This window comes from Euleptes europaea, chromosome 3, assembly GCF_029931775.1.
Source record: "Euleptes europaea isolate rEulEur1 chromosome 3, rEulEur1.hap1, whole genome shotgun sequence".
Classification (NCBI taxonomy): domain Eukaryota; kingdom Metazoa; phylum Chordata; class Lepidosauria; order Squamata; family Sphaerodactylidae; genus Euleptes; species Euleptes europaea.
The window spans coordinates 38,955,399-38,975,262 of NC_079314.1; the positions used below are offsets into that span (position 1 = coordinate 38,955,399).

The 19,864-nt window shown below is 45.0% G+C and overlaps 1 protein-coding gene across 2 annotated transcripts in view; it reads right to left on the reverse strand.

The window, feature by feature from the left end:
* The window catches only part of SEMA3A (semaphorin 3A), a 181,502-nt gene that overhangs the window by 16,100 nt on the left and 145,538 nt on the right, over positions 1-19,864 (reverse strand). The window contains exons 8-13 of one of the 2 annotated variants that reach the window (XM_056845996.1): positions 18,446-18,560; positions 18,279-18,348; positions 17,314-17,458; positions 12,035-12,254; positions 8,446-8,537; positions 4,046-4,087 (exon numbers count right to left, since the gene is read on the reverse strand). In XM_056845996.1, the coding sequence (XP_056701974.1) occupies positions 4,046-4,087; positions 8,446-8,537; positions 12,035-12,254; positions 17,314-17,458; positions 18,279-18,348; positions 18,446-18,560 (684 nt within the window). The remainder of the gene's footprint in view (positions 1-4,045; positions 4,088-8,445; positions 8,538-12,034; positions 12,255-17,313; positions 17,459-18,278; positions 18,349-18,445; positions 18,561-19,864) is intronic. The other variant, XM_056845997.1, reaches the window with a different exon arrangement.

Here is a 19,864-nt window from a genome sequence, read left to right on the forward strand (position 1 = left end):
GAGGGGAATGGAAGGTGACTGTAAGCCGGTTTGATTCTTCCTTAAGTGGTAGAGAGAGTCGGCATATAAAAATCAACTCTTAAGCCACAAGGGCCATTTCCTCCACCACTTAATCAAATGGGAAATGAGGGAAAACAAGGCACTGGCTCCAAAGCACAGCTGTGCACATGGGTGCTCCAATGGCCACAGGTTTCCTTGTTCTCTGAGGAGTGGGCAGCTCTGTCCAATCAAGGACCAAGAGGGGAAGGAACTGCTAAGCTGGGGAGGATGTCTTTTGCTTTGCTTAGCTGAGGTACATGGGTTAAGGTCATCATATTGTTCTAGGCACATTTCCAACGAGAAATGTACGTACAAGAACCAGAGCATTCAAGACCTGAAAACTGCCCTGTTCTAGAATCAGGAATCAAAACTTTGTCAAATTGACTTTCAGTAAAGAGAAGTAGTATTGTCAGCTTCCTCTTAGGACCAGGAAATCTCCATGAATCACAACTGATCTCCAGACTACAGAGATCTGTTCCCCTGGAGAAAATGGCTGCTTTGGAAGGTGAACTCTCTGTCATTATACCGCACTGAAGTCACTCCCCTCCCCAAACTCAGCTCTCCCCAGGCTCTGTGCAGGAATTTCCCAACCTGGAGTTGGCAACCCTACAGGGACGCAGACAGAAGCTAGTCCTCACAATCCCTCACAAATCCCTCTCTCCCTGCTTCCCCATTTTCACCTATGGCCAGACTGGTTTTTATAGACTTCATTTAGGATGGATAATTTGGGCTTTGTTAGCTGGAGAGAAAATGTTCATATTGTGAATTTGTTTTCCAAAGTATCAGGGAAAATTGTAATCTCTGCTGAATACGAAAAGAGGCCTTTGAAGGAGAAGCTGGTCTTAAACACATGGGCTCATTCTCTAATATAATCGGCTGCTTTCAGAAGAATGTTCTTGTAAAAATAAATCAAAAGCAGAACATTCTAGTATCATATGAACCCACATGTATAACTTGACAGCTTTGTTTTGAAATAGGATTTTTTATAATAGTATATCTTTTTAAAGCTCACTCCCCACCCCACCCCATTATTTTAGGTGATAAATGTGAAGTACTTCACGTCAAACACATTCATTTTAGGCAATCTTCCAATATACAGTGGGGTTCCCAGCTGGACATGGCAGAATTCTCAATATAAAGATGGACTTGCATTGTTCATTATCATTTTACAATTAAAAGCCATGCCAATTGCATATATGGTTTGTATCTTTATTTTTTAAAAATTCTTTTTCTTTTGTTTTTAAGTTATAACACATTTGTAATCAGGAGGAGGAAAAACTTCTTAAGTAAATCTGTTACAAATTTACCAAATGGTCTTGTAAAATATCTTTCCTCAAATTATTCTCAAAAACACAAAAGGTTGCAAAATATTTACCAAAGACTATCTCATGATTTAATGTTGCTTATTTGAATACAACATATTTGTCTGTTCGTTTACATAGCAACATGGATCCAACCAGGCAATACCAAAGACCTGATGGCACTGAAGTCTTTAGAAGAGGGGGCAGCAATTTTCACCAGTTCCTCCCTCTCAGTGCTGGCACCCACTTGGCCCCCCACAATATTCTTCATGAGGGTCCACTGACTCCCTAACAAAAATTTAGGGGACGACAGCAGGAGATGGCAGTAGGAAAGTCCTGCTTCACAAAGACCATGAGTGTCTGGGTACACCGCAATACCATCTAAGCATTCTGCTGGCCTTGAACATTGATTGCCCTCCATCAATTTAGCCACCATTATCCTTGCTGCTCTGGCATTCTTAATTTCCATCAACTTTTTAACAGTCCCCTCGCAATTACCTCTGGTAGAACAGAACTCTATGTCTACTGTACAAGGGGCTTCTTGAATATGATCAGATATCAAACTTTTGGGGATCAAAATTAGTTGGAATTTTTTTTAAAAATTGGTTTCTTGGGAAACCTGCATTGCAGCTGTGGGGGCCCTGTAGTGTGGATTCCCTATTCACTTGTGGGACAATCCTTGGGTATACTGTCTTTCCTGAATTTGAACCCAACAACACCAAATATGTGAAACAAAATCCTGGCGTGGTTTGCATTGCCACTCCAACAAATAAGCCAGCCAGTCAGCCTTTCTCACTGAGACTCAAGGCAGATCAAATGTCTGTCTGTCCATTTCTTTCGAGACAGGCAGCCCAGCCTACCCACATTGCCTGTGCTGCTTAATGCAGGACTAGGGGCTATGCATATCGGGTTTACCGAACGGAAAATAAACCGGAAAATAGCCATTTCGGCTTTATTCAGATATATTTTTGGCTGAATGTTATAACCAGGAATCAAGCCTAAGATGGATAACCAATTGCTGAAGAAGCCGAGTAGGTATTCGGCTTTTTGGGGCTTTGGCTTTCCCAAGGCTTTTTCCTAACGGTAGTTTTTTAAAGAGCTCTGTGGGGGCGTTTTTCAAGGTAGAGTCACCAAATTCACAGCATAGCTGCAAGGAACTCTCCTTGCATGAACCCCGCAGTTTGGTAAAGTTTGGGGCAGGGGGTCCAATTTTATGGGCCCCCAAAAGGTTGCTACCATCATCAATAGGAAACTGTTGTGAAGTTTGCGATGGTTTCCTATGGAGGATGGGGGCAACCTCTTAGTGGGACCAAAAATTGGACCCTTTGACCCAAACATTACCAGACTTCTATGTCTGTCCAAAATGAGTCCCTTACAGCCACCCTAGGAACTCTACCTTGAAAAATGCCCACCCCGAGCTCCTTGGGGAAAAAAAAATCCCACAGACTGCAATGGCCGCATTCATATGCAAGAGTCATGGGAAAACTCAATCTCTCATGATTGCCTGCAGTGGGCCTGTGCACATTTTTGAGAGGCCAGGTCTACCCTTTGCTTTGCACAGGTTCACTGCTAGCAATCTTGGGAAAGTGAGTTTTCCCACGCCTCTTGGATGTGAATGTGGCCATTTTATCCGATGGGGATTTTTTTTTAGGTGCTCCAGGGGGCATTTTTTGTGGTAGATTCACCAAATTCTTAAGGTGGCTGCAAGGGGCTCTCCTTGGATGGACATAGAAGTTTGGTAAAGTTTAGATCAGGGGGTCACCCCCATTCTTCATAGGAAATCACTGTAAAATTTACAATGGTTTCCTATGGAGGATAGGGGGTGACCCCTTTGGGGCCCCATAAAATTTGACCTCCTAACCTAACCCAAACTTTTCCAAACTTCAGTGTCTTTTTGAGGAGAGTCCCTTGCAGCTACCCTGCAAATCTGTAGACTCTACCTCGAAAAATGCCCCCTCAGGCCTTTTTAAAAAAATCTCCATAGAATACAATGGACTCAATTTTTTTCAGGAAAAACAGAAATAATGCCGAATAACCGTTTACCAGTATGGGTATCCAGCTTATATCATTTTTTTTCTGAAAAAATTGGGACCAATAAACCTGAACCCAACTTTACTGGGAAAAAATGGAAATTGCATGAATTTGGAATGTTCAGGCTCACTCAAGTGGTGCAAGGTGCAGAAGAGTATATGTAGGGTTGCCAGCCCTGGGTTGGGAAATACCTGGAGATCTGTGGGGTGGAGCCTGAGGATGCTGGGGTTTGGGGGATGGATGGGGCTTCAGTGTAATCCCTGGAGATCTCCAGCCACCACCTGGAGGTTGGCAACTCTAGGTATAGGTATGTGAAGACACTATTATAGCTTCAGGGCTGCCAAATTTTGACAAAGGAATCCCACCCCCCCCAAACACACAGAGACACACACTCTTCAAAAATCTAGCCAGAAATCCTCCTGGCATTTCCTGGCAATATGATACCTTGAGATTTAGCAAGAAAAATACTTGGGTTCCATTTCCATTACTACTAAAGCATAAATAAAGACTTTCTCAGTTCCTTGTCTGTCAGGTATTTGTTAAGAAACTGAAAACATTTCTGGAAAAGGATGGGATGCAGCTGGCATAAGTATCCATTTAGATAGCCAAGTTAACATCTCTGAAATGTTGCGCCATATCAATATTTAAAGAGCTCATGGTTGCCCCTGCAGTACCTGCTTCGTAGAAATCTTCATTGCTGAAATAGCAGTGGGTTCCTGGAAGACAGAAGCAGAGAGGTCAACCTCAAAGATGCATTCCTCCACAGGATAACTAAGTTTCAGAGTGTAGTCCTGTTGGTCTGCAGGAGAACAGTTAGATTAGAGTCCAGTAACACCTTAGAGACCAACAAGAGTTTCAAGGTATAAGTTTTTGAGAGTCAAAACTCCCTTTGTCAGACAGGATGAGAACTGGCTCTATTACACTTGACTGTTCTTAGCGACAACTTTCACACTGAATGTTGATGCAGCTATGGATGCACTTTAATACATTTGAGCCCATACAACAGTGTGTATCAAAAATTCCAACATGGGAATTCTTCCAAGTATTCATTTTACGAAGGCCCATAGCAGGTGTAATGCTTGCTCATCCCCCCCTCCCAGAATACCTCACATTGCAAATTCACAACCAGCCATACTGTCCTTGAATTCATGTCATGTGTCAAATTAGCCATGGTGAATGTTCCTGGACATCTCCTCCAGACTGTTGGCTGCTGGAGGCAGGGAAGTGCCAGCCATGAGGATGTCAGAACTTGGCTCACAGGACAATGGAAAACTCCACATAAGGCTGATATCTTCAGGGGGAGCTCCAGATGGAGGATAGCAAGAAGTACTAAGTGTCCTTTGGTTTCCTTATAGTTTCCTAAGATTGCTTCAGTTTCTGTCCAGGTATTTTTACATAGGTCACACCAGGTTTTCACACACTTCATCTTCACTGACCCTATGGGGGACAGAATATAGCTGAGTGGAAACTAATCAATAGGGTTGCCAGCTCCAGGTTGGGAAACATCTGGAGATTTGGGGGGTGAAGCCTAAGGAGGGTGGGCATTAGTTAATATTGGAAGGCATTAATTATGGACTACAGTGAAATATTTGCTCAGCTGTTTAGGGTGACTCATAAACCGGGTTAAAAAGCATTAGTTATCAATGTAATGTATCTGGAATGCCTTCAGTTTGGCTGGGATTCTAAATAAAAAGCACTCTTCTTGGCATATTGGAATTCAGGCTGTTAAATTCATTCTTCGATGACAGAAAATTAGATCCAAATTCCCCAGGAGTATATGAAAACTCAAAAGTGATGGGTTACATGAAATTTCATATCAGATTTCTATATGCAACTCAATTCCTTAGGCACTAAGCTCCCCCCCTGAACTCCATTTGCACCTGCAGTGAAAACAAGGTCAAAATATTTTAACACAGCTGATAAGGAACTCTTAGCTATGCCAACTTTCTGACATATGTATTCCCTGGCACATGCAAACAGCATGTTCTTACATGGCTAGGGAATGAAGGGGTGACAGAGGCACCTCCAATGGCTTCCTGGGGATGCTTCTCTTCATTTGCCTCCTCCTTCCACTCACCAGCCAGCCTGCTGGCCCACGGTGCCCATAAGCCAGGGAATACTGCTTCCTTGGCCAGACACAGGCCTTCCTATCACCATTCTAGAACAACAGCCTGCAGAAACAGCACTCCACTGGTTGGCAGGAGAAAAAAATTGCTCTCAGTGACAGCATAACTTCACTTTCAGGAAAACCCCTTCCTAGAAATTGCTGAAAACTCTATGGTTTTACCACAGAATTTCTGGCGATTCCTATAGAGGTGGAAAACCTGTTGCTAACAGCTGCCCCCTCATGTCCCCCCCCCCAGTCTCCCACTGGTTGCCAGGCAACCCCACCTAAGGAGCCTTATGCTTAATTTCTGAAAGGGGTGGGGCCAAAATGATCCTTCATCCCATTCATGTATGGAGTGGACTTTTTAGCTCCAGTTTGGATTATGTGAAGTTACAATACTAACTGACCGAGGAATAGCCACAGCTTGCCTATAAGGAAATGGATTCTGGGGCGGGGGGAAGGCCCAATTCCCACAGGAAAAGACTCAGTACTTCTTATTTTAGAAAAGAAAAGCTAGATCTGCCATTGCCAAACATTGGCACGTCACACAGTAGTTGATTGGACTGGGCCTTAATTTGGTTTTTCTGGTTCTTGAGAAGAAGGAGCTTATTCTATTAACGGTATCACTAGGTAACTATATCCTATAGGAGGACTGTTTGAGAAAACAAACGAAGTCCAGAAGCTACATTTGAAATTTTTATCTCAAAGCTAGAAAATTAGATCTTGTTTAAAACAACATGCTCAAAGGCCTGTAGCAAAATTAAACATAACCATGCAGTAAAGTATGCTAGTCTCTTTGTCAGGGATTGACTCATTCCTGAATGATTTTGCTTTCCTTCTGTAGCATAGCATGTTTAAAGTGTTGGGCCACATTGACAGAAGCAGAGAGGAATGCATCTTACCTTTCCAATGAAAGACTGTCATTGAAGGAAGAGCCCTTTAAATTGCTGGAAGGCTCTGTATTTGGGAGGCATCTGAGCTCATTGCTGAGCTCCCAGCATCAGAGATCGATGCCCAATGGTGTCTGAGGCACCGGCAAGAGGAAATTGGGCGGGGAGGGGGAGAGGAAGAGAAGCACGCACCAGCATTATGCCGGCAAGCTTACATGACTTCCAGTAAAAACCAGAAGTGACATGCTGAATGTTCTAGCATTTTACAAAAACTCTACGGTAAAACCATAGAGTTTTTGTAAATGCTAGAGTGTCCAAAGATGTCACTTCCAGTTTCCTCCTGAGGGTTGCTGGCTGCAGCCCGGCAACCCTACTCCTTAGTCTGGAGGAAGGTTGCAGACTTTGCTTAGTGGAATAGCAGGATACAGTGTCCTGACCAGGGGAAGTAATGGTACCATTCTATCCTGCACTGGCCAGGACTCATCTGGAGTCCTTGTGCAGTGCCAGATGCCACATTTTAAGAAGGATGTCAACAAACTAAAGCACTCTCCTACTCCAGAGGGTAGGACTAGGAGCAACAGGTAGAAATTACAAGGATGTAGATTTTGGCTACATATTAGGAAAAACTTCCTAAATTCCTAGACATAGAGCAGTTCACCAGTCTGCCTTGGGAGGTGGTCTTGAAGGAGAGCTGAGGAGGCTAGAGGTGTGTATTCCTGAACTGAGTGGGAAGTTAGAAGAGGTGATCCATGATCTCTTCCAGCTCCCACATTCTATGACTCAGAAATAAAGAATTCTACAAACAGCAGAATAATGTTGTGCTTGCTTATGTGACAAACAGTGCATTCTTGAGCGGAATGCCTGCGCTGGGCTTAGAAGGCAACATGGCGGCGCTGCCTCCATAGGCGCAAAAAATCCTCCTGGCGCAAAAATTCCGTGCAACCCTCATAGGATTGCACGGGAGATACACCACCTAAAAGGTGGCATAACTCAAGAACAACAAAAAGGGGCGTTTCCAGGCTGTAACGGTGTTGGAGGCCGCCTAAAGGCAGCCCCGCCCCCAGCTCAGTGCCGTAATGCCCCGGGAACACCTCCTGGGATGCCGCTGCGGCCTTTGCCGATGTTTGGACGCCAGCGGAAGGCTCCGTTGGCATCCCGGGCTGGCGCTGTTGCAGCCCGAGACCGGTGTCTGGGCCTTCCCACCTTAAGGTTGCCAGGTCTCTATTCTCAACCGGTGGGGGCAGGGCCTGAAGACGGCAGGGTTTGGGCACGGGAGGGACTTCAATGCCATAGAGTTCAATTGCCGAAGCAACCATTTTTCTCCAGGTGATCTGATCTCTATTGGCTGGAGATCAGTTGAATTAGCAGGAGATTTCCTGCTACTACCTGGCAGTTGGCAACCCTATCCCACCAGCGTACAGGCCGCTTACGCCGGCATTGGCTGGCCGGATGTCGGCGTGGGAGGCCTGGATGCCTCCAAAAGGGCTTTCACCCTGGATGCTGGCGCACCTCAGGAATGTGCTGAAAGAGATCTAGTCATCACAATACAATATGGAGAGTGAAAATAATGTAAAGTTAACTTTGAAGAATACTTGGACTGCCCACCAAAGATTCTGAGACTTTCCCTGTATACAACCTTTTCACTTCTTTCGCTTGAGATAGTTCAGAGTCTGTATGGAATGCTGTGTGGTGCTTATTTGTCATGTCAGAAAAACGTCCAAAATCAGATAACAGTTTCCACTATGCCCTGGCCTTAATGACATCTGCATATATATATTGGATTAATTTTGTATATTTTTGTGAGGAAAAGACAGGCAGAAAAAGCCTTCAGTTGTGCAGACGGTTTAAACTGTAAATTGCAAACAGTCATATCTATTGATTTTAACATTCCATGAAACATAAAGTGTCACTGATATCATCTCTTGTCATTAACACACAGCTGGCACTGAAAGCTAGTAACTGAGCCTCTAATTGACATGCTAATTAGAAGGGCTGACTAGATTCTTCTACAATAAACTCCATTTTCAGCTGCCTTGGGAAGCAAAAACAGATAACATGAAATTTCAGCCACACTTACCCGAAAGACTGTCATTTCTTCTAGCAAAACTTCCTCCAAATCATGCCAAGTTTCTTTAGGAATAGAAACAACTTTCAAAATAGTTCCAATATCTGAGAAAGAAAGAGAGAGAGAGAGAGTTTTCCAGTTTCAGGTCAACAGAAGGTTAAGGTTTCTATTATCGTATTTCAAAAAGAGGATTTTGCAGCGATGGATTCTTTAAACTTGACTCTTTAGAATATGCATTTACCTTGTAAATGATCTAGAAAGTTCTCAAGAGTTTCCTGAGTGGGATTTTGCTAAAAGCTTCTAATTTCAAAATAAATAACTGAACCAGCTAAATAATCTGGACCCGAACCATTTTTATTGTTAGCAACTGTATAATGTTACTGATGACATCTCATTTGCCACAAATGTATATGTAAACTGTGGAATGTCCTTAAGCTTTAGCTCAGCCCAGAAAGGAAACTTCCTCAAGCTTGGTCAGGCGAGCTCAAGGATTGCATTGCTTCTTTACTCCAAAATCTCCCTGAACTGTGGCATGTGGGCTAGCTCAGGGATTCCACAGTTCCCTGAACGACTTAAAATCTGCACACTTCCTGCCAGGATTCAGAACGTAACAGAAAATAATGTAGAGAAGGAACCAAAAGGGACAAGCTTTGAAACCATGAAGTGAAAAGAAAAATGGAGACAGGGTCCAGTGAAGGGCAGTTGTGGGGTCTGGGGGGCACATTTTGAAAGTAGGTCAAAAAGTAGGTCTGTGCAGAGGTCTGATATGTGCAGATGTGTCTCTGGACTGTGGCTGTTGCTTTCAGGTGCAGGGGATTTCACCCCTGAAAACTCTGTTCGATGGCCATCACCAACAATCACACAAGGCTTCTGGAAATTCAATTATTCCTCGAGCTACTCAGTTTCCTTCACTCATATAGCTGTCAGAAGCAGAGGAGGAAGGCCCAGCCAAAAATGGTGGCTGCCAACTTTCCTCTGCCTTCAGCAACTAGAACTGCAGATGTTAAATGGTGACAGCACATCTGTCTTTACCACAACAAGCTTCCATTTGCTGTTGATAGACAAAATAGCTGTTGATAGACAAAATAGCAAACTTTTTACAAGTGAGAAATTAAATTTTCTTAACAGAGTGATCTAAAAATAAAGGAACCCTCCTGAGTAATCTAAGCAGCTAGATGAAAGGAAGGAATGCCACCCCGAGCCTTAGCACCAATATGGCAATTATGGCTTTGAAGAAAATCTACCCAATTCATAAGCATCAAGATGGGAAGACTTTGATCTTCTGAAAACAAAGAAGGTGTGTCAGCGCAGTGGAGTCTCATTGGTGTTCTACTGACAGCCTTTTTGAACTCTATGTTTCAAGAGCCAAACAGGTTGGGAGATGGAATGTGAACCAGGCAGGTAGACATGACACATCCTCCCATTCAGCCTTTAAATCCATTTTTGTTTCAGAGGATCCTGCCATGATTCCAGGTTTGCTGCACTGTAAAGCCTTTTGTGTAAAATGTACAGCATGTTAATCGCTGCTGCGGCTCTGTGTAAGCCCCAGGCACCCAAGGAGAAGCTTTATGTGAGTTCTAGATCGGGTTTTGCGGAATAACATTTCATGCAATTTCACACAAATGGAACCAGACTCAGAACATAAGAAAAGCTCTTCTGGATCAAACCAAGGTCCATCAAGTCCAGCAGTCTGTTCACACAGTGGCCAACCAGGTGCCTCTAGGAAGCCCCCAAACAAGATGACTGCAGCAGCACCATCCTGCCTGTGTTCCACAGCACCTAAGATAATAGGCATGCTCCTCTGATCCTGGAGAGAATAGGCATGAATCATGGCCAGTATCCATTTTAACTAGTAGCCATGAATACCCCTTTCCTCCATGAACATGTCCACTCCCCTCTTAAAACCTTCCAAGTTGGCAGCCATCACCACATGTTGTGGCAGGGAGTGCCACAATTTAACTATGCATTGTGTCAAAAAATACTTCCTTTTATCTGTTTTGAATCTCTCACCCTCCAGCTTCAGCAGATGACCCAGCATTTTAGTATTATGGGAAAGGGAGAAAAAGTACGCTTTGTGACTGGTTGGCTTGAGAAGATAAAGTTACTATTATTAATTCCTGTTTACTGATAGATGGACTCAGACTGCTCTAAATAATCTGTCCCCCCAATCAAGTCATCAGTGTAAATAGATGTGTCGAAATGGGGATTTTGGCCTGTGGGAGAAAAGATTAAAAGGGACCTGTGCTATAGGTAGTATAAGAACAAAATTCTTGCCTGCACAGTTTTTACAGACACAGCATGCTAAGGCTCAGAGAAGCAATATATGTAATATCATGCTCCTTTGCAACAAGACCTCTGAACAAGAACGGCACTTGGGGTTGCCATGTCTCCCCTGGCCACTTGAGGGGGATGGGGGATAGGGTTGCCACACCCAGGTTGGGAAACTCCTGGAGATTTGGAGATGGAGCCTGGGGAGGACTGGGACCTCAGTGGGGTACAATGCCACAGAAAGGGTGGCCAACCTCCAGGTACTAGCTGGATAGCTGCTATTACAATAGCTGATCTCCAGCCAATAGAGATCAGTTCACCTGGAGAAAATGGCCGCTTTGGCAATTTGACTCTATGGCATTGATGTCCCTTCCCTCTCCAAACCCCACCCACCTCAACCCCCCCCCCCCAAAAAAAAATCTCCAGGTATTTCCCAACCAGGAACTGGCAACCCTACTAGCCACAGAGCCCACCCTCCAGAGCATCCATTTTCTCCTGGGGAATTGATCTCTGTAGTCTGAAGAGGAGGAGTAATCCCCAGGTCCCATCTGGAGGCTGGCATCCCTAACGCTTCTTTTCCCTCCACAAACGAGAAACTAAGAGGCAGTCCTCTGTTGAACACACCTGATAATTCCCGATGTTCGTTGGGATTAGATCCCAGTTCTCTCAGATCCATACCCCAACTATGCAGCAGATCCAGCCAGGACTACAGTTTGAAAGGATCCCAGCATATGTACAGGTGCCCCTTGGGGCTCTCAAGTCTCTTGTGGAAGGAGCAGTACAGATGATATTGCTCAGTCAGGCACAAAATCCAAGAGACTAGTGCTACAAAAGACCTGAATTTCTGGGTTGAAGACAGAACTTGATCCTGGTTTTCTCCTCTGTGCACGCTATGTGATCTCTTTCTTTCTCACAAACACACAGACATGCATGTATCTGCACAGTGAAATCCTTGCATTAAAGTGCCAGTAAGGATTGCAATGGGATTTGCTGCTACTCCTGCATTCCATCTTTGGAATCTGCAGAAGCAGCAGTTGCCCTGTGGGCTCCTTTTTGTAGTTCCACCTCACTTCGAAATTTAGGTTCTGATAACCAACTTCTATCTATGTGTTTGTTTCTAAGCAAATAAACAGGTCTCTGACCATCACAGAAACAAATGGCAGAGAGACAGAGGGAATTTTCTTTGCAGTGATGTATTCCCAACAAGGCACCAGTCTGCAAACAACTTCTGCAAAGGACATTTCAACGAACTGAAGCAATGTGAAGCAAATGGCCTGTTGTACTTGGGTCTAATATTCCAAGCGCTTTCTGACATCTGCTGATCGAGCCTTACCTGTTCCAATGAACATGACATCATACTGGCCATCCTCTGCATCCACCCGATCAACGACAATTTGTGTGAACTGGTAATCCACGTCGGTTTTGATCATGATAGGGCGGTTATTGATGGGGAATATAGGGTTGTACATAGCTGGGTGGCTTCTTGCAAATGTAATGACTTCATCAGGAAGGTCCTTGGTAGAGTCAAAACCACCAAATGTTTTACTCGGACACTGGTGAAGGAGACAAGAGAATATTGTCAACACACTGGCTGTCCCTGCTAGGAAGATCATAGCAGTGACATTCCCATACTCTTTCATTCCCAGTTGGGTGTCTTTGCCAGCATTCCACACAGGCACCAATGGCTCAATGGTGGACGGGGGACTCTAATGATGTTTAGCGTAAGGCTTACTGCAAAGGTCATCAGTGGATCTGCCAATTCTGAGCACCAAGCTATGTACAGCTTCCAAGTGGAAGCTTCAAACTCTCCATGCAATCCTGGCTGCTTTACAAGATCTCCTCTGGCCCCACATGCCTATATTGCTGTGATTTGGGAAGTTCCTGGTTCGAATCATAGCTCTGCCAAAATCTCGCTTAAGGGATAACTGTATCACCCTCCCCTCTGCAATAGCAACTATATTGTAAGGATGGCAGACCAAAGTTACATGAAGCGTTTCAAACTCTTGAAACATGAAGTGCTATGGGTATTATATTTTGCATTTATCTTGGATGAAGAATACCCGGCTGTCACTTTCTATCTCCTCTTAAAAGGCCAAGTTGTAATTAAACAACCCGGATCTTACAAGATACTCAGTAGGGACAAAATCAATTGTCTTTGCCATCACCTTCACACAGACTATTAATCATTCATCAGAGAGGAAATAAAAAAATGTCTTGCCAACAATTGTCTTGCCAATGTCTTCCACATGGCAGCAATACCATTCTATTGTAGCCAAGCTTTATTACATATTGGACTGATATTTTCAGCCAAAATTTAGTCGTGTGTTCTTCCTAGCAACAAAATCCTAGCATCCACTTTTATTAGCCAATATCAAAGCTTGAGATAACTGAAGATCAAACACAATTAAAAACCAGAAACACTGCAGGGTGTTCCCTTGTTTTTTTTTAATCAATGCCACATTCTAGCTGTTAAATAATACCAACAATTCATAATAGTTTTTGTAGCCTTTGGCAATTTTGCATTGTTTTTAAAAATCTCACATTTCATATCTCTAAGGCTGTCTTTATTTCCAGATGGAATGCAATACTGATTACTTGAATTAATTAGATAATGATTAATCAGAAAATATATGTGAAATGCCTTGAACAAGAAAGTAATTTAGAAGTGCTGAGTACTGTTAATGCAGCTGGGATTCCTACACTAGACCATGTATGAATAATCCATACCACCAGGGACTTGGGAACAACCCCTCCCCCTTCAAATTCTTGAGTTTGGATTCTCGTTGTAATTAAGGGCACTCAAGCATTTTCTGTTAAAATAATGTTTTGTTTACATGTTCTGATCAGCACCATCAAACACTTGAAAAAAGTGTCTGGATAGACACAAAACGGCTGTCTTGCAACACTGGGCCATGGCTGCCAATTCCCCAAAACCACTCTCTGCCCAAAGGGGAGAAAATCAATTTACAAAACAGGTTGTCTCTTGAGTAGGGATGAACTCTCCAAACAAAATACATTTCTTTTTCTTTTCTGTGGATTCAATATTTCCAGAGGATACGAAAATATTTCTTAAGCTATGTGGTTAAGAAAGCCACATCCATTTCACCCTTAACATACTGGCTGAGCCCTCTTCCCGACTGAAGTTTGGAGGTGTGCATTAGGGCTGTCAAAAAAAAAAAATTCGGTACAGTTCGGATTCGGCCGAATTTGACCCTTGTGGGGTCGGTACGGTCCGAAGTCCGAACTCCCCCGCTTCGGATCCCCGGTAATTCGGGGGGATCCGGAGTTCGGGGGAAAATTCGGCCGAAGCGCGCCTTCAGGGATTCCCTGAAGGCGCGCGGGGGCCCTTTAAACTGATCTGAGCCTCCCAGCTGGGAGGCGCAGATCAGTTTAAAGGGCAGCCCGCCCCCCTTCAGCGGGCTCCGCTGGAGAGGCGCGGGCTGTCATTTAAACTCATCTGAGCCTCCCGGGTGGGAGGCGCAGATGACTTTAAATGACAGCCGTGCCTCTCCAGCGGAGCCCGCTGGAGAGGCGCGGCTGCCCTTTAAACTCATCTGCGCCTCCCGGGCGGGAGGCTCAGATGAGTTTAAATGACAGCCCGCCCCCCTTCAGCGGGCTTCCCTGCAGGGGGGCTGGCTGTCATTTAAACTCATCAGTGCCTCCCGGGCGGGTGGCGCAGATGACTTTAAATGACAGCCGTGCCTCTCCAGCGAAGCCCGCTGGAGAGGCGCGGCTGCCCTTTAAACTCATCTGCGCCTCCCGCCCGGGAGGCGCAGATGACTTTAAATGACAGCCGCGCCTCTCCAGCGGAGCCCGCTGGAGAGGCGCGGCTGCCCTTTAAACTCATCTGCGCCACCCGCCGGGAGGCACCCGGCCGGGAGGCACAGATGAGTTTAAATGACAGCCAGCCCCCCTTCAGCGGGCTTCCCTGCAGGGGGGCGGGCTGTCATTTAAACTCATCTGTGCCTCCCGGGCGGGAGGCACAGATGAGTTTAAATGACAGCCCGCCCCCCTTCAGCGGGCTTCCCTGAAGGGGGGTGGGCTGTCATTTAAACTCATCTGTGCCTCCCGGCCGGGAGGCGCAGATCAGTTTAAAGGGCAGCCCGCCCCCCTTCAGCGGAGCCCGCTGAAGGGAGGCGGGCTGCCCTTTAAACTGATCTGAGCCTCCCAGCTGGGAGGCGCAGATCAGTTTAAAGGGCAGCCCGCGCCTTTCAGCGGGCTGCCCTGAAGGGGGGGCCGAATTGGCTGAATTTATTCGCGAACTCCCGAACTCGCTGAATTCGCCCCCCCCCCCCCGTTGCCCGCCAGATTGGAGTTCGGATCCGTCCGAACTGAAAATCACCGAATCAGGGGAAATTCGGTTGATTTTCAGTTCGGACCGAACCGAATTGACAGCCCTAGTGTGCATTTCCAAGTTTAGGAACTTGAAGGCTTTCTGAGATGTGGCAGCATGCATTTTGGGAAAGTAGTGGGTTCCATCCAACTTGCTTTCTCCTTCAGCCAGCTGGTTGCAGTGGGGAGCAAATTTTTCAAGTGCCACATGGGCTAAGTTATTTAGAACACCCCCTGAAACCATTCTGGGTCTGGAAGATGGGGAGGTGAAGCCCCCTCCCCATAGCGCTGCAGTCCTGATCCAAATCAGGCACTTGTAGTCAGCTGCTGTCTGCCCACATGGACAAGGGGTTGATTCAGGGGAACCCATACCTGACTCACTGAAAAGGTAATGTCTAGATTGGCCCTACATTAGCTGTTTTTAGAAGATGACCTGGGGCACAGTAATCAAATGTGATCACAGTAATTAAATCAGAGGGGCTGTGGCTCAGTGGTAGAGCATCTGCTTGGCATGCAGAAGGTCCCAGGTTCAATTCCTGGCACCTCCAGTTAAAGGGACGAGGCAGGTAGGTGATGTGGAAGACCTCTGCCTGAGACCCTGGAGAGCCACTACCGGTCTGAGTAGACAATACTGACTCTGATGGACCAAGGGTCTGTTTCAGTATAAGGCAGCTTCATGTGTTCATCAGTAGCTACTGAGCCAGTCAACAGTCAGTCTGGCAATTCTCTGCACAGATACAAAACAAGTCTTCAACTCAATCAACAAAAAATGGGCAAGTCAAACAAGGTAAGTTTGAACGTCAATCACATTTTTTCAAAGTCCTTACTATTTATGATTGTAATCCTTTAAAAGAACTAAGCTAAATCATTTTAATGAATTCATCCTTTATTACACTGTATTGATTTCATACTTATGATAGAAAGGGAAACCATAAATCTAATTCCTATCTGTCCATAATCCAGTGTCTGTCATGCACTCTGGAGCAAGTGCTGAGTTCAACTGGGAGAATATGGAAGAGTGTTTTCTGTCCCCCAATCAGACAGGGCCCACCTTTTCTGGAAGGTTTTGAACCCCTTTCCTCAGGGGTGTGAACGGGTGTGGGCTTTAAATGGGTTTCTTGGCACATTTAAAATCCCAAACTATGCGATTTGTAACACATAAAGAGCTAATTTTGAAGGGGCTTCTTTTATTTCTATGCTATATAAGACCACAGTTATGCATTTCAGTACCATAAGAGGAAGAAATAGAAACCCCTTCAAAACTAGCCTTTTGGTTGCTGAAAACTAAAAAAAGAGACATGTTTTCTAGTACATAAAAGGGAAGTGCTGAAGGTTTGCTCTCTATTGTCTTTTTAACTTCTCTTTTAGAATGAACAGGCTTGCTTTTCCTGGGATTGCAGGGTTGCACATATGTGCACTGAGGGGAATTTAAAGGAAAAAAACAATAATGGCCTGTCCAAAATAAGCAATTGCTTGGAGGAGAGTGAGGGGTTCTGGGACCAGCACGTATACATGGTGAGACATATGTCATTAATCCTGGAGGTGAAGAGAATTGTTAATAAACAACTATGGAAGCTGGCCCTGCCCTCCAGTCTGCTACAGGGACATGCAATCTTCACATTCAGAAAAAAGCACATGGTACAGCCTTTTGAGGACTGTACCACTTCATAACGCAGATGGAACATCCTCTAAGGGATGCCGTTAAGTTGTTGCTCATGGAACACAAGCACAGAAAGGAGTTGCTTTATACTGAATGAGACCTTGGTCCATCAGTGTCAGTACTGTCTACTCAGACTGGCAGCAGCTCTCCAGGATCTCAGGTGGAGGCCTTTCACATCAATTATCCACCTGATCCTTTTAGCTGGGGATGCCGGGGATTGAACCTGGAACCTTCTGTATGTAAAGGAGGTGCTCTACCACTGAGCCACAGCCTTCCCCAATTTTCTATCCCACCCTTCTTCTCTAATCTGACATCTGTCTACATGCAAGGAATTTTATTGTGTAGGGAACATTCAAGCATGATCTTTCCTCTTCCCTTCTGAAGTGGTTACTCAAGAACTGCTTCCTATGAATGTGCAAGCTGGCTCAAACATCTTGCACTTCAGTACGACCATTTTAACCCATTCTGCTACTTCAGTAGGCAGGCTGAAGCACTGTCAACGTTTGATACTGTTGGGATCAATGAGAATTTCCTATTGACAGATTGGGGTCCCCCCCAAGAAAAAACCACTCAGTTCTTCTTTGGCATCATCTGAGCCTCCAGTGAGGCAGCACACTTACTGTTCCTGGCCTCGGGTAAGGCACTCTTCCTTGGTAGGGAACCCACTGATAGTTGGGTCCATCTCGGTGAGCAAACGGACCCAGGAACACTCGCCTCACATCAGTCATGCTGTACATGCACACTGCTGATCCTTTGAAGATGTTGCTAGAAACAGAAATGGGGGATATGAGGGAGGAAAGATGACTGTCTCCCCGTTAGCTATCAATCGTGGCACCAGCGATCATTAGAAATACCTTTTTGACATTCTTTGTTTTTGTGTAAAACACAAACTCTGATAAAGATACATAACAAATCCCAAATGGAAAGGTCTTTAAAGATGGGGTTAATTTAAATAATTCACTTGGGGAGCATTATATATTGTTTACTTTCCCCTTTCCTTTCAGCTCTCATGATTCTGGGTTCTCTATTCTTCCTTAAGCTTCTGCGACCCCCTTTCCTGGCATGGTAGCTTTTGCCTCCAATGCCATCCCAGGATGGAGAAATATAGAGAGGATCAGCTACATGCTTTGTTTGCAAGCCATGCAAGCAAAAAACCTCTGAAGGGGCCTGGAGCTGCTTCTGTGGTTTGTAAATTATCTCATATAATCACAACACTGATCTATCTAGCTCAAGGAAAAGCAATGGGGAATAACTCTGCTGCCAGCAGAAACTTGGGGATGGAAATGAGAAGTTACATTCAGGATGCCAGAGACAATAAAGACTCTTCAGGTCCTAATATACTGCAACCAATTTGCAGAAAAACACACACATTCTTTCCAGCTGTGTGGCCACAGCCTTCAGGGTGATGATGTACCTTGCTCATAAGGAAAGCCCAGTTCATTAACCTCTGGCATCTACTGGATTCTAGGGGTCCAAAGGTTAAGAAAATACCTCCCTTTTAAAATGACCATCTTAACAAAGAAAGATTTTTAACACAGCCAGTCCCCACAAATGGCCCTACAACTAAAAAAGATATATTCTGTACCTGGAAGTAGTAAAGACTCCATAGATCACTGGATTTTTAGGGTCTTTTGAGTTCATTAGAAACACATCCTCTGTCGAAAGAAAGAAAGAAAAAACAACAACAACCTAGTCAGTTTCATAAAGAACAAGCAGCTGGACAGAGGGTTATTTCTGATTTTGGCCACTTACGGAGCTCGTCAAAATGTGTATCAATGCCGTTGGGACCTGGGACAGAACACATGAGGCGGGCCTTGAGGAATGTTGTCCACTTGTTGACAAGACTTCTGTGGCCACCAAAGTCATTCTAGAAAAAGGACATTGCATAGCAGGAGGTTAGAAGAGGGGAAGTTAAAATTAGGTCAGGCTAGTGAACTGTGAACCACTGACCCCCCCCCCAACTCCCTTAGATCCCCCAGGAAAAGTGTCAGAGAGGAGCTGTGGGAGCCAAAGAAGGAGAGCCCACCACCTCTCAATGAAGCTGGTTTCACTGAGGAACCATTCTGTCAGAAAGTCCTTCCTAATGCTTAGCCAAAAATGCTTTCAAGTTAATTTCAACCCGCTGGTTCTGGCCCAGTTTTCTGGGGCCACAGAAAACAACTCTGCTCCATCCTTTCTATAACAGCCCTTCAAATATCCTTCCTGCTGAATCAATGGTACACCTGTAGGGTTTTTACAACCCCATTTAACAACCCTGTTAAAGAATTTGTTTCTCTGCATCATTTGTTTCCTTGCCTTCGGTTTGCCTTAATGTAGCCCCCTTCTTTTCTTCATTGACACTTGACTTCCTGCTGAGCTCCTGAAGACAGAGCTGGCAATGACCTTTGGAATACAACCCAGCAAAACATAAGCCTTTTCAATCACATTAATTTAAGCAGGGGAGACAGAAGCAAAGGCTTGATTTGCACCCACTGCTGGCCCTAGGTCTTGGACAGAATGATGCCTACAATGGGCCTCCCCTTCCATAGTGTGGTGACTCTACTCCTTCTTAGCTGCTGTCACTGCTGGCTTACGTGAACACATAAAGCTGCCATATACTGAATCAGGCCCTTGGTCCATCAAGGTCAGTGTTGTCTACTCAGACTGGCAGCAGCTCTCCAGGGACTTTCATATCACCTACCACCTGATCCTTGCTGGGAACTGAATCTGGGGCATCCTGTATGCCAAGCAGATGCTCTACCGCTGAGCCACAGGCCCACCTCAAAATTTATTGCAGCCTTGCTTTCTTTTTCCAGGCCAGCCCAAATGTGCATCCTTCCCTCCCACACCTGATGTAGCAACAGGAATCTCTAGGGAAATTACCTCAAATGCCATGAAGGAAATTGGACAGGGCTCCTTTTACCTGGGATTTTGTTATTCTCAAGAATTGGGTGCTGGAAGCAGTTAGGAAAAGCAGCTCGTCAAAGAGAAGGGCTGTTAGTTGCTGCTACTTAGTGCAACTAGAGAAGAAGAGAGTGGGTCAGCAGGGTGGAGGGGGGATTTGTACTTTCCCCACTCCTCGCGATATCATTGGATGTGTAGTGAGGTTGAATTGGACTTGTAAAAAAAAAAAAAAAAGTTCTTTTCTGATTTTTCTAGCCAGAGAAATAACTAGGTTGGCAAAGCCCAAGA